Source organism: Notolabrus celidotus, chromosome 12, assembly GCF_009762535.1.
Source record: "Notolabrus celidotus isolate fNotCel1 chromosome 12, fNotCel1.pri, whole genome shotgun sequence".
Lineage (NCBI taxonomy): Eukaryota > Metazoa > Chordata > Actinopteri > Labriformes > Labridae > Notolabrus > Notolabrus celidotus.
Window position 1 is genome coordinate 11,634,128 of NC_048283.1, and position 12,931 is coordinate 11,647,058.

The 12,931-nt window shown below is 43.3% G+C and overlaps 1 protein-coding gene across 4 annotated transcripts in view; it reads left to right on the top strand.

Annotated features, from left to right (window-relative positions):
* cadm4 (cell adhesion molecule 4) overlaps positions 1-12,931 on the top strand; it is a 219,250-nt gene that overhangs the window by 167,121 nt on the left and 39,198 nt on the right. For all 4 annotated transcript variants that reach the window (XM_034698613.1, XM_034698612.1, XM_034698615.1 and 1 more), the window contains exon 2: positions 5,701-5,847. In XM_034698613.1, the coding sequence (XP_034554504.1) occupies positions 5,701-5,847 (147 nt within the window). The remainder of the gene's footprint in view (positions 1-5,700; positions 5,848-12,931) is intronic.

Sequence of the window (12,931 nt, forward strand, 5' to 3'; positions counted from 1 at the left end):
AATGGGGAGACATAAAGATAGGAAGGTCAGACTAAAGGAGAGAGGGGGAAGAAGTGAAAGGAAAGAAAAAGGAGAGATTATAAGGGGAATTAAAGAACAAATTTCAATGCCAAAGATGGAGGCTGGGGAGCAGAGTCAGGATGTGAAATATATAAATGAAAGAAAGTAAATGTTTCTAATGAGAGGTCAAGAATGGAGAGAGTTTTGTGCTGATTTAGCTGATTAGCACCGCAGTGCTTGCGCTACACCAGTGGGTGATGGAGGGAGAGTTTGAAGCTCATGCCAAAGAGAGAGGGATTAAGAAAGGATGGAAAAGAGAGGGATAAAAAGTGAAAACAGGGCTGAGCAACATGGGACTAGCAATTAAAAGGAGCAAAAGTTAGACAAGGAGATGAAAGAGGGGGGAAAAACGGGGATATTGAGTATCCCACTCTGCTCATTTGTTTTGTCCCCTTGTCCCATTCACTCCCCGCTCCTCTTCTTTCCCCCTTCTCGCCTTGCTCCCTCTCTCTTCCGCTCTCCCGGCTCGCTCACTACAAAAACAGCGCGATTATGCTGCAGACTTGAGCTGCAGAACAAATCACATTTAGCAAAGGAGAGTGTGGAGATGGAACCAGCAGAGAGGCAGGAGAAGATTCCCACTGAGTCTCAAAAAGAAGAAAGAGAGATTGCAATGAGAGTGAAAGCCTATTGCACCTTGGAAGAAAAGTATTGCAAAGGAGGAATGGAGTGGGGGGTAATGTGGAGAAAAAGAAGGAAGAAAGGACAGGATGGGAAGAGATGGCAGATAAGGGGAGAGAGAAAGAGAGAGCTCTCCTGAGGCCCCAGGAGGGAAGAAGGAAGATGGGGATGTTTAGGATGGAGCTGATGAGGAAGATGAGTGGGGAACGATGCAGTAAATGATAAGAAAGTGAAGGAGGTAGAAGAAAGGAAGGAAGGAAAAGATATTCAAGGATTAGATCAGGCGGAAAGTGGGGAGGAGAGGGATGGAAGGAGAAAGAGGGAGATGTTAGGATGAGATTAGACACGAAGGCAGCAGGAGGAGAGAATTATGAGTTGTGGACCAAGTAGAAGAGAGGGAGGGAGGGTTGCTGAAAAAAATGAGAAGGAAGGCTAAGTGAAGTGGAGGAGAGAGGAGAAGAAAAAGAGGACAGGAGAAAAAAGCGACTGAACAAAGGTAATGAGGGAGATGAGGGTGAGATTTGTAAAAGGATTATGTTTTATTTATAGAGCATCTTCTCTTTTTTCTATGCACCGGATTTGATTGGCAGAGTTCTGGCTCCCTGAAGGAGATGGAGGGATAATTTTAGACCTGGAAGAGGGGAAAAAGAGGGAGGGAGAGGGAATGGGGGAGAGTTGTTGTGGGTCTGCAGAGGGAGGTACGGAGGAGAAGAACCTCAAAGTCAGCTTTTTCATGGAGTCAGTGCGGCGCAAAACTCTGTGATTAACCTGGAGCAACAAACAAACACACACACACACACACACACACACACACACACACACACACACACACACACACACACACACACACACACACACCCAAAACCATTGCAAACCTCATTTGCATACATACTGTGGAAAGCGGCTCGCCTCGCCGACTCAGGGGATGATGGGAAAAATGTACATCCAGATGGGAGGAGATTGAGAAGTTGCCAGCTGACGACCCCATAAGAGAGGAAAGCATGAGCTGCTGTTATTGTTTTAATTAAAGCAGTAATAACATAAGGGGTCGGGCATTGTATCCTCCTGCATCGATTCTCTTGTAAGTCCGTGGCCGGCATGCAAAGAAAACACAAGCTCTTGGCCCGCTTCCAATTGAAAGATAATGAGAGATAATGAATAGGAGACAGTGGCTGCACTGCTTCAAGGATACATCGGGGGGGCATGTTTGGGGCAAACGAAGACAGCTCATCTCTTCTGTGGCTTGTCTCTTTTGCTCTTTTTTTTTTCTCCTCTCTCCCTTCACTCTTAGAGACATGAGGAGAGAGGGAGAGTGAAACAGAGGGAAGGCGGGAGGGAGTGAGGGAGCAACGCAGAAAGGCGGTAATTCAGCCCGCTAACCCTGCACCAGTGAGGCAGTTTCTAGAATTTACCGTGACCGAGGGTGAGCCAGCAAGTCCACCTGGCCGCCTCCCAAATCCCCCCCTCTTTTAACTCTCCACACCTCCCTCCATCATCCCCTACTCTCTCTGTCCCTCTCTCCACAGTCTCCCTCTGCTTATAACTCAACTGCATTGTGGGGACCATTAGCACAGGCCCCTGAACAGGCTTGTCTTGTGAATTTGCACGCCTGTTTTATATTATTTATTTGTTTATGTATTCTGAAATGATGGCCCTTCTCCGATCTCTATTGCTGTAATAAATAAAAGCTCCTTTTTTTCCACTCAGGCTGTGACAGAGGCATTTCAAATGATGAGAAGCACCAATTCACTGCTATGAAATACTGCCCCCGCTTGGCTGGAGAGAGAAGTGATTGTTTTTGTTCCCCCCCTTTCTGTTTTATTCACCCGTCAGTGCACCGCCATGGTATCGATTGCACTCAGCATTTTCCTCTTAATATGATTCGACTCTTTCTGGGTATTTTATTATGGCCAACGCTTTTAATGGGGTCCAGATTAATACCACTGCCACAGATGTTGATTCCTTCCCTCCTCTTTCTCATTCCCTCTCTGTACTGTACTTTACTTTTGATCAGCAGCACAGCTCACGGCCTTGATGCGAAGCCTATAAAACCTACAGTCAAACTGAAGTGCTGCACCCAGCTGCGTTATGAGTGGGAGAGGTAGAATATGCGTCATCTCTCATATATATTCCGTCCAGCCCCTGCCAGCTGCATTATTATACCCAAAGCCACTGCTTCCTAACTCCCCGCTATCATTTCCCGGATAGAGCTCTCACTCCCCCATCGTCTCTCCATCCCTCTGTTCTTTATGCCTGGATTGATCATCCACCAGCAGCCAGCAGGTGTTTTTCGGGTGGCATCTCTCAGCAGGCGACAGCGGATGCCAGCCATCTCCCTCGCAACAGCGGTTAACAATTTTTACTTTTCTTCTTTGTCGCTTTTCTTTGTGCTTTACTGCAGCTAATTTCCTTTGAAGGGGTGACAGCTGTCAGGAGGAGCGGGCGTACAAATGGACAGCTAATTACTTTTCCTGGCCTCCTCCCAGAAGCAAACTTTTGACCGTGTTTCTTTGTCTGGAGTCTCTCACTCGAAGCCCCCCCTCTCTCTCTATCGGTCTTGACGGGTCGCTAATCACACACACGACTTTGTCGGGATGCAAAGCAGCACTATAAGAATTAACACTGTTTAAAACAATGGCGGCCTAGCGCGGTTGCCACGGTGATGAGTAATAACAGCCATTAGAAAAATAATTGGGATGGCGGTGGCAGGCCCTGATGGCCCCCGATATGAATCACAATATTGATGCAGAGAATGGGAGCAATAATGACTACAATTAGTGGTAATTGTGAAGATTTTTTCTCTCTGTTCCACCGAGTATTAGAGTCCCCTTTGTCTTTATCCCTTCTTGGTTTCTTTGTGTCTTTGGTTCAATATCCAGTGTGTCTCTCTGTTTCCCCTGATGTGATGAATATGTAAGCTTTGACTATTTCATTAAAAGAGATTAAAATCAAGGGGGAATTGAATTTGGATGGAGTTGGCGGGATCGGATGATGTCAAAGTAGCTTTATTACAATATGCCAACCCTTGCTTATTCCCACCCTGAGCACATACCAACCTTTTTTTTGCATATTTTGGTGGACACACTTGCATACATGCTCGAAAACAGAAATGTATTAAGGCCCAAAGCAGTCAAGTCAGCATCTCCTGCACCAGCAGCCACCATCTGTTTGTTTCACAACATTTCCTTCTGAAGGTGTTTCACAGAAAGTGAATTATATATCGTCCTGTCGTCTTTATCAGAACACCTTATTGCCTGCTTCATCACCATGCTTCCATATTGATGGCACTCTGTCTCTAAATCCTCCCCACGGCCAACACTTTGCCAAAGAGAGAGGGGATGCAAATGGGGATGCAAATTGGTAAATACCAGTTTTGGGAGCACTGGCACGCCAGTACTCTCTTCAAGGCAATCACGTTCCACTCCTGGCTGAAGCCTTATGGCTGACTAATTGCGTACAAATCATTTGGATTCAAACGATGTACCTCGGTGTCCATTGTGCGCAGCGGGAGGTGTGACTCAGCCCCAAGCCGTGTCAACAGCCTGACCCACAAACACGGAGGGCGCTCCAATCAGAGCATAATCAACCTCCTCATTACTGACTCTTTGGATGTCAGCAACTTCAAAGCGGCTCCCTGCTGCTCCTCAGAACCCTTGTCTGAAAAAAAACATATTGGTTTTTCAAGCTGGAGAAAGTTTGCTTGAAAGATATTGTGCGAAACTTTCTGTGAGTGTGCGTGTCCCTATGCATGCAAGCTTCAGATATATATATGCTCTCTGAATGTAAATACAGGTGTCTGTGTGAATGTATGGGCATATTCATTCATAGGAGTTAAAGCTGGACTGCAATCCCTCCCAGCACTTTCCAAATACCTGTAATAAGAAGCATTACATCGGGATAATGGAGTGTAATCAATTGGTTTAGCTTGCACCTGGATGAGAAATGGCTTTTAAAATGTGCTTGGTGCAGTCGAGGCTTCCACCACGCTCTCGCTGCTCTCTAGTTTGGCCTGCTTTTCCCACTGAGCGGATCACAGACGTTTCTACTTTCCTCGTTCCTTATTCCACTTCTTCTCCACTTTGATCCTCAAATTTGAGCCTTATATACATCCCTCTTCCTAACTGCAAGAAAAAAGGTTATCAAGACTGTGTTATTGTATCCCCCAAGCTTCAACTCCTCATCTTCAACAATGTAGGAGATCTGCTGAATATGTGTTTCAAGAGGCTTCTAAACTCTCATCTGTAGAGCCTTGGAAATTTCCATCCTTGTGGTTTATTTCTGTACTTGTATTGGTTTCATTCCTGTATTAGTGAAGCTCTTTGTAAATGTGTGCTTTAAAAGCTGTTACACTAATTAAGCTTCACTAAGTTACGGACATGATCAGACTGCAGTTTCAACTTCTGTTGCACACTAGATGTTTGCAGGGTCAAAGTACGGCTGTGATCGTTAACACGTCCTTCTTTTGTTTTTCATATTTTGCTACAGTTGTGTGTACGTGAGTCCATTCATATGGCTATTTGTGTGTCTGAATTCTCCACCGACTGCCACTTAGAGATTTAATAAGGCATTATGTATTCAACTGTGTGTGTTGGTGCATTCTGTTAGACTAGCTTCAGGCATCGGGGCTGTTTGTATGTGCGCGAGTTTGTGCACGTAAAAAAGATGAATGGCGGTAATTATAATCATCCTTATTATAATCATAAGGACACATTGTTCATAAGCACCCTCTTTTACTTGTTGAGTCCTTCAATGTTTTTTCTCTCCTTCTCAAACTCTTTACCTCTTTCATGCTTCTCCCTCCTCTGTTTCCCTCCCAGCCTCAGTTTCTCTGTCGTCATTGTAAGCCCATGATGAATAGTGAGTAAATGAAGGATGCTTTAAGTACCTCATGTTGAAAGGTTCTATCTCTAGTGAGGTGAAGATTGAACACCCCTTTTTCTCTGCATGTGTTCCTCCTATTTGTTCCTCTCATCTTTCTCTTTATGTCACTATATTAACGTCCATCCTTCTCTCCCGCAGCTCGTTGTCAGGCGGTGCAGGCGGAGAATGTGACAGTCCTGGAGGGGGGCACGGCTCAGATCTCCTGCCGCCTGCAGAACTACGATGGATCAATCGTGGTCATCCAGAATCCCCGCCGGCAGACTCTCTTCTTCAACGGCACGCGAGGTGTGTACATGCAAGCACACTCACACACACACTTGGCTCTGCTACAAACCTAATCTATCTGTGTCTATGCGTTTGACCCCGGTGACATTTCAAAGTAGCCTTTTAAACACATTAGCAATGACTCACCAGCACTTGCACTTTACATTTTTCTTCTTGCAAATGTCCTCACTCTGCCTCTGAAGTGATTCCACATTAAAAAGTCAGATAACCCTGAGTTAATTTAGGCGATGGTGTTATTCTCTGCCCTCACAGTGTGACTGCTTCAACTGTTTTAAAAGCATAGTTCTAAGCTCTCGGTATAATCCACTTTTAACCCCTCTGATGAGATCAGAACGTATTACAGCTCCTCATTAGAGCACGGCCTTGGCAATCACATGTTTTTTTTTAAAGGCGGCATTATGGTAAATTATTATTGTAACCAATGTTGTAATGAAGGCAGATTTCATTGAGAGCCCGAGGGTAGGCAAACACTCCATGTTTTTTTCGTAACTAATTAAGGGCAAAAGCTGCCACCTTCAGATTTTTCTGTTGGTGCTGCTGGGAAACCTCTGAGCAAGAGAACAAAGATCAAGGATACTAAGTATTACCTTTGAAATTTGGCTTAATTAGGGAAAAATTTGACTCATATTTTGCATTGCAGCAGCGGTTAATTGATACCCTATGTAATCTATTATAAACTTCAAGATCTCAGCTCAAAGGCTATATTGTTAAACTCTGAGTGAAATGGTGTAATGTGGAGGCGAGGATTTTGAATTTTATTATTTTCAATATTTTCTTTATTCATCCTTGACAGAACAAAGGCACTCAAAAACATCCTGAGTTAAGGTTTAAGATTATTTAGAAGTCACCACTAGTATAACAGTTGTTATTGTCACTACCGCTTATAGTATAAGGTACTTTTGAGCGATCAGCAAGTTTTTTAACCTACATTTCTATTTTTCAAGTTTCCTGGCCAAGATAGGCAGCAGCACAATTTACAAATAATTTACACAAATAAACCAAACCGTCTTTATGGGGTTTGGACCAATCAGCATCAAATACGTTTGGCTTAGGCTTAGTATGACAGCTGTGTAATAATGTAAATTATTTGATTGCATGTCACAACATTTTTAATTTTTAACATGCATGTCATGTTCGTACGAGTTTGAAGCAAGGGGCAACATCCGGTCTAAAAATATGAGTCCAATGCGGAAGTGTTAAAAGCTGCAGTTCATCAAGGATCTGCTTGAGGCTGGCTCTGGAAGTACCGGGAGTCACATACACATGAACACACAACATGTTTACAGCCTGGTACAAAAGACGAGTGTAGTCTAGATAGCTTATCGGCACACATTGTGTTTTTTCTAACGCTGCAATTTCGAAGTTATTGAGATTACAAGTCTTCCAATGAGAGGCACAGCTGACAGGCACACTGTAGCTGTTGGCTAGGAGGCTCAAAGCCCGCCTCTTTACGTCACAATCACTCGACAGCAGCAATATGGCTGCTGTCGACAGTTGGTCTCAAATAGCTCTTTAGAAACAGATGGGTGACGTCACGGATCCTACGTCCATATTTTATACAGTCTATGGTTTGAGGACAAACGTGAGGATTAATGATCAATAAACAGATAGATTAATAACAAACAAATATTTGGAATAAGCAGGCTTGAGTTTCTTTTAAAACTGCATTCTTATTTTAAAATAACTGAATTGTTAAAATTAAACTAAATCCAATCAGCTGACAACCCAGCTTAGCAATTGGGTTTTTAACACACATTGTATTGTGTGTTAGAAATATTGGCACAGTGTTTTTTCACAAACCAAATTAAAAACAGTCAAGGTTACCCTCCATTAAAACCAGCTCAGACAGGTTAGGATGGCAGCTCATCAGAAACCTCAAATCCCTCCAAGGGAGCATCCTCTTTGCTGTTCACCATGACATGGCATTCAACTGACTTCCGTGTCTTTTCTATCGACAACCCAAAGCCTGACACTCATAGTTGACTCCATGGTTAAGTCACTGTGACTCTCTTCCAAATATAGTTTTGATGAGTTATGCTTCTGAAAAAGAAATGTTCTGCTGTTGTAATTATGTGACAGGTGTTTATTTTCCCAGCTTGATTCACTCTCTCTCAGGCAGTCTGTTTGCAGAGCTCACTTCACTCAAGCTGCTCTCGCTGAATGCTGAGTTCCAAAGCAGTTTACTGGATACACTTAGACATTGTATTATTTGTATCTCAATATGCTTCTCTTTCTCAGAAAGTGTTTTTGAAATTCATACCAAAATCTTTGAATTGAATCAAACTGAAAAGACAAAAAAGTTTCAGACAGACAGACTTCTAGTTGAGAATGTTTTTTTTCTTGTCTCATGGCATTGAAAGTGAAATGATGAAGACATTTTCAGTTGCAAGGATAATGAAAGTTAGTCTAACATAGCCTTGAACCGACTGAGTATTCATCATCTCGCGGGTGAATAAAATGGCAAAGAAGTTCCGGTCCTATAAGTGTGTTGTACTTAGTCAGTAGACATCTTCAAGCATGAAGCGGTGATTAAAGAAATGGCAGGAGGAAGTGTCAGCAAAACTGAGCAGCTGCCAAATCCTGTTCTGGTTGTCTGTAGATGACCTCTCATTTAAGCCTCAACATGATAAAGACTGGTTAAAAGACATTTCCTGCAGTTTGGTCATATCATTATTCTACTGAAAGGAAAATCATGCTTAAACTGTCTAATAGTGCAGATGAAAGTCATAAAAGCAGGAAACTTGGTAGACTTACAGTTTCAGAAACACATTCTGCTAGTGGGCTGCACGGTGGTGCAGTGGGTAGCGCTGTTGCCTCACAGCTAGAAGGTTCCTGGTTTGAATCCCTGGCCGGGCAGGTGCCTTTATGTGTGGAGTTTGCATGTTCTCTCCGTGCATGCGTGGGTTCTCTCCGGGTACTCCGGCTTCCTCCCACAGTCCAAAAACATGCTCACCAGGTTGATTGATCACTCTAAATTGCCCGTAGGTGTGAATGGTTGTCTTTCTCTCTGTCCAGGGTGTACCCTGCCTTCCGCCCAGAACCAGCTGGGATGGATATAAGATAATGGGTAATGGACATTTTGCTAGTCACTGCTACCATTTACTTTCCACCCGAAACACATTTTATATCCCTTCTTCATTCTTCTCTAGGTCAGAACATGTATTCTTCTATGTTTTGGTCATCAGGGATTTAAATGATACTGTTTATAATATCTTTAACTGTTCAAGTTGAAGGCTAATGGTGATTTCAGTGCTTTTTTTTGTCAATATCTGAGAACAATTTGTGACCAGTCTTTTTAGTATCACATAAAATTCCTCTGTTGCCGTGTCATTGGCAGTATTTGGTGCCGTCTTGACTGCTTTATAGCCATGACAGCAAAAATAAACAAAAAAGGCCTTGGAGTTGTCTGGATCCAAAGACTTGGGCTGTTTTCGAAACCGCCTTTTGTACTAGCAGTACGTACTGATTTGGCCAAAAACACCATGGTGTTTTTGTAATGGCTCAATTTCTGAACATGTTCAGGGTCCAAAACTGGACCATTGTACCAATTTTTTGTGCTTTTACCAAAAAGGAAACATTGAATTTGGCCTAAATTAACTGCTTCAACTTGTGTTTTTTCACCACACTTAGAAAATAGATTCTCATGTCTTGTAACTCAAGGGCTTGTATTCACGTCTGCTAACCAGTAAACTATTATTATATATCAGTATGTGATGGTTCACACTTAAACGCACTCACATTTTAATCATTACAACTCCCAGCATAACTCCTTATAATTACATTGATTCAACAATCAAGACTCCTACGCTCCCCTTGGGAACAGTCTCTGCCAACGTAGTAGTCACTGAAGATTTTCCGAGCAGTCCGCCAAGATAGGACTGAAAACATTGAAGACAAAAAGGGCTGCTTTCATTCATGGCTGGTGCAGCATTCCAATACTTTTTCTTCACTTGTTAGTTACTGCAATCACGGAGAGGCCTTAATTGGGTTGTTAAGGTAGCTGCTTTGGGGAACCTTGCTTTCAACTCTCCAACTCTCCTCTCAATTCCACCAGATCAGCTCTACCGGTGGGTTCTATTAAGTATTTAAACAGAGCTAACCCGTCTGCACTCCCACAAGACATCAAGACTCGCACCCTTTGAAAAGCGCTATGGAGCTTAATCAGAGAGAGGAGGATGAAGAAATGTGAAAGGCTGGAGTGGTGGAGGGAGAATAAAGAAAAGAGTGGGAAGAAGGAGAACAAGGGCGAAAAGGTTGAGGAAGACATGGCAACAGAGAGAGTAAAAACAGGAGCATCAGGCGATGTGGAAAGAGACAGCTCTGGGAAACAGTCCAAATGTTAGGCAACGTATAAAGTATCGATGGCTTCCAGTAACTAATTTGGCTCCCGTAAGCACCTGAAAAGCCTCGTTGGGGACATTTTTTCCGATGGCGTAAATTACATCTCACTCTGGCACTCTCCCTGCCTCCCACATTTGCTCCATCACTTGCTGAAGGGCCCTACCCATTTCCTGCCTATTGCCCATCTGCCGCTCAGATATCAGGCTTACAAACTGAGGTGCAGAGCCATTCCACACTAACTGCCCAAAGAGGCGCTGCTGTAAGTGCTGCGAATTAGGCTGCATGTTTTGCAAGTGAGCAACCAGTCAGGGGGTGTGTTTTATGAGATTGTGGGGAACTGATGGCCATAATAGAGCAGTGGAACTAGCCGAATGGACCCTTTCTCCTCAGTGGTCCATATCTCTTTCTCCCTGGCTATGGCCGGCTCTCCTCAGCATGCAAATGAGGCGGGACAATAAAGGTGAACTTGGACTTGAACAGAAGTCTGACATTTAGGTGCCATTTAGTGCCGAGAGGGAGAAAAGATTTACCTATCTGGAGGGAATAGCTCTCTAACTGTGCTCTCGATGCCATCCGGTGCAAGGGAAATTTAGGGGGTGGAGGTGCATTTAGGGGACGAGGGTGCAGAGATTAGTGTGGTGTACTTGCATGGAAAGTGGACTAACTCCATAGCTGCAGGCCTCTGTGGATTTCTTTCTCTATCGGTGTTATTTTTCCCGCCTGCCACATTACGTAGCTATATTAGACTATTTCTCTCATTTTTTCCTTCCTCCTCTCTCTTGACTCTCTCTCTCTTGTACACACAAAGTCAGTATCTATACCCAAGTGTCTGTGTTGTGATGAATAATGCTGTGAGATGACCGGCTGTTACATCAGGGAAGTATCTACTGTGAGCCAAAGCCGACACAAAAGGAGCGGAGAGAGGGACAGAGTGAAATAGAGACGGAGTGAGGGTGAGGTTTCACAGTCGAGTCGATACAAAGTGAGTGTCAAATGAGAATCTATGGGCCATCGAGCCACTGTCACCCACAGACTGTTATTAGCGTTATTTGTTATTATCAGCATTTTTCTCGCCATTGATTCCACACTTTTTTTTCAGAACAAAAGCAAAAATTGCTGCGAGTTCATCTCATCTCAACCCCTCATGTCCCTGTGCTTTATGTTCCTTCTCTTATGCAGCTGATAGGTCTGAAATCCAAGATTCGATGTAGAACTAAACATTGAGACGACTGATACATTTTTACTCTTCCTTTTCAATCGCTAGTTATTTTCCGTCGTCTGAATTGCAGTGTTTACGCCATGTACAATTGTAGTATTTAGCCTTTCTCTGAGCGACTCAAAGGGCACCACTCAGTTTAATAGCTTTGGGAACACAGTTTTTTGGTCGTGCAATGAGCTCTATTTGCATGGCACTTTTCAAGAGTGTTTCTCGCAGTGTGTAAAACAATAATGATTAAAACCTAATAAGCTCAACAATAAAAATGCCAGACACTAATTACAAAATGGACTTAGAGAGGAGTGAAGTCAGCAGCTGTAAAAGAAAATGAATAAACACAAGTTTTGGATTGCCCAATCAGTGTTTTGGGCAAATGCACAACACCCACCCGTCAGAGCTGTAGATGAGAGAGCCAAGACATCTGTCATGTTGTATCAATTTTTCATTCAAGACTGACTTCACAAATCCTTTCAGACCTTTAAAATCATACACAGCTTTAGATTAGAAAGTACTAAATGTGTTCTGCAGTGTTTCCTCTGCAGAGCTCTCTTTTGGAGTGGCATCACAAACTAACTAACGCTCTTGTTCCGTGCTTAGATAGAGCTGTTTGTTGATACAAAGCGAACTATCATGAGGCTAAGAAATAACTGATTCCAGAGCAGTAAATGTCATACCGCTCAATTAAAGCACCCCTTGATTCTCTTTCAACCTTGATGTGTGTGCCAGTCACTGAGCGTAAAGGGGATACATTTTCTGTAGTTTAAAAGCTCTCTTTTTAGAATGCATCAGAGAAACAATTGCAAAGGTCTAAATGTTTGTATTGATACAACGTGCCCACAATCAGGGCTCGCCAATGTCATTTAATTCCAAAGCCAAAGAGCAAGCACTTTCAGCCTTGCTTCTCTGAGCCTGTCGTGCCAATCTAACCTGCGCCCTTATCTGAAAGAAAGTGCAAGCAGTTGCAGCAACTGTCACTTTCTTGGCCAGTGTGTTGCAACATCAGCGTAACCACATCTTCAGGTCAAAACTGCTATTACTTTACTTCCCTGTTCGTGGTGGTTGTAGCTCAAAAGAAGGACCAGTGTTCCAGATATTGGCAGTTGTGTTCCAAGATGGAAGAAGAACTGAAGCAATTGGTGTGGCACAGGTGGAATGCCAAAAAATTTGAGTACCAAGGCTATGTCAAAAGCAAGTTGAGAAGCCAGTGATGATAAATGAGACTGGGGAGGATCTGTCCATATCCTCTGCAAGGCGAGCTACCACCTCTCTGAGCTTTGAGGCTATTGATTCCCACCCTGGCAACTCACTAGTGCTAAACTTTTCTTGTATCCAAGCCAACGAAGCAGTATTAGAGAACGTTATTTTTCTGTGCCAAAACCAGAAAGTCACATACACAAAAAAATCACCACAAAATTGAGGAAAAGTCTGTCGTCCATCAGTAGATATTTATCTGCCATTCTGTTCATTCTTGGCTTCACTTGCAAGCACAAGCACATACAACTGTATATAAAACTTGGACACAGTCTT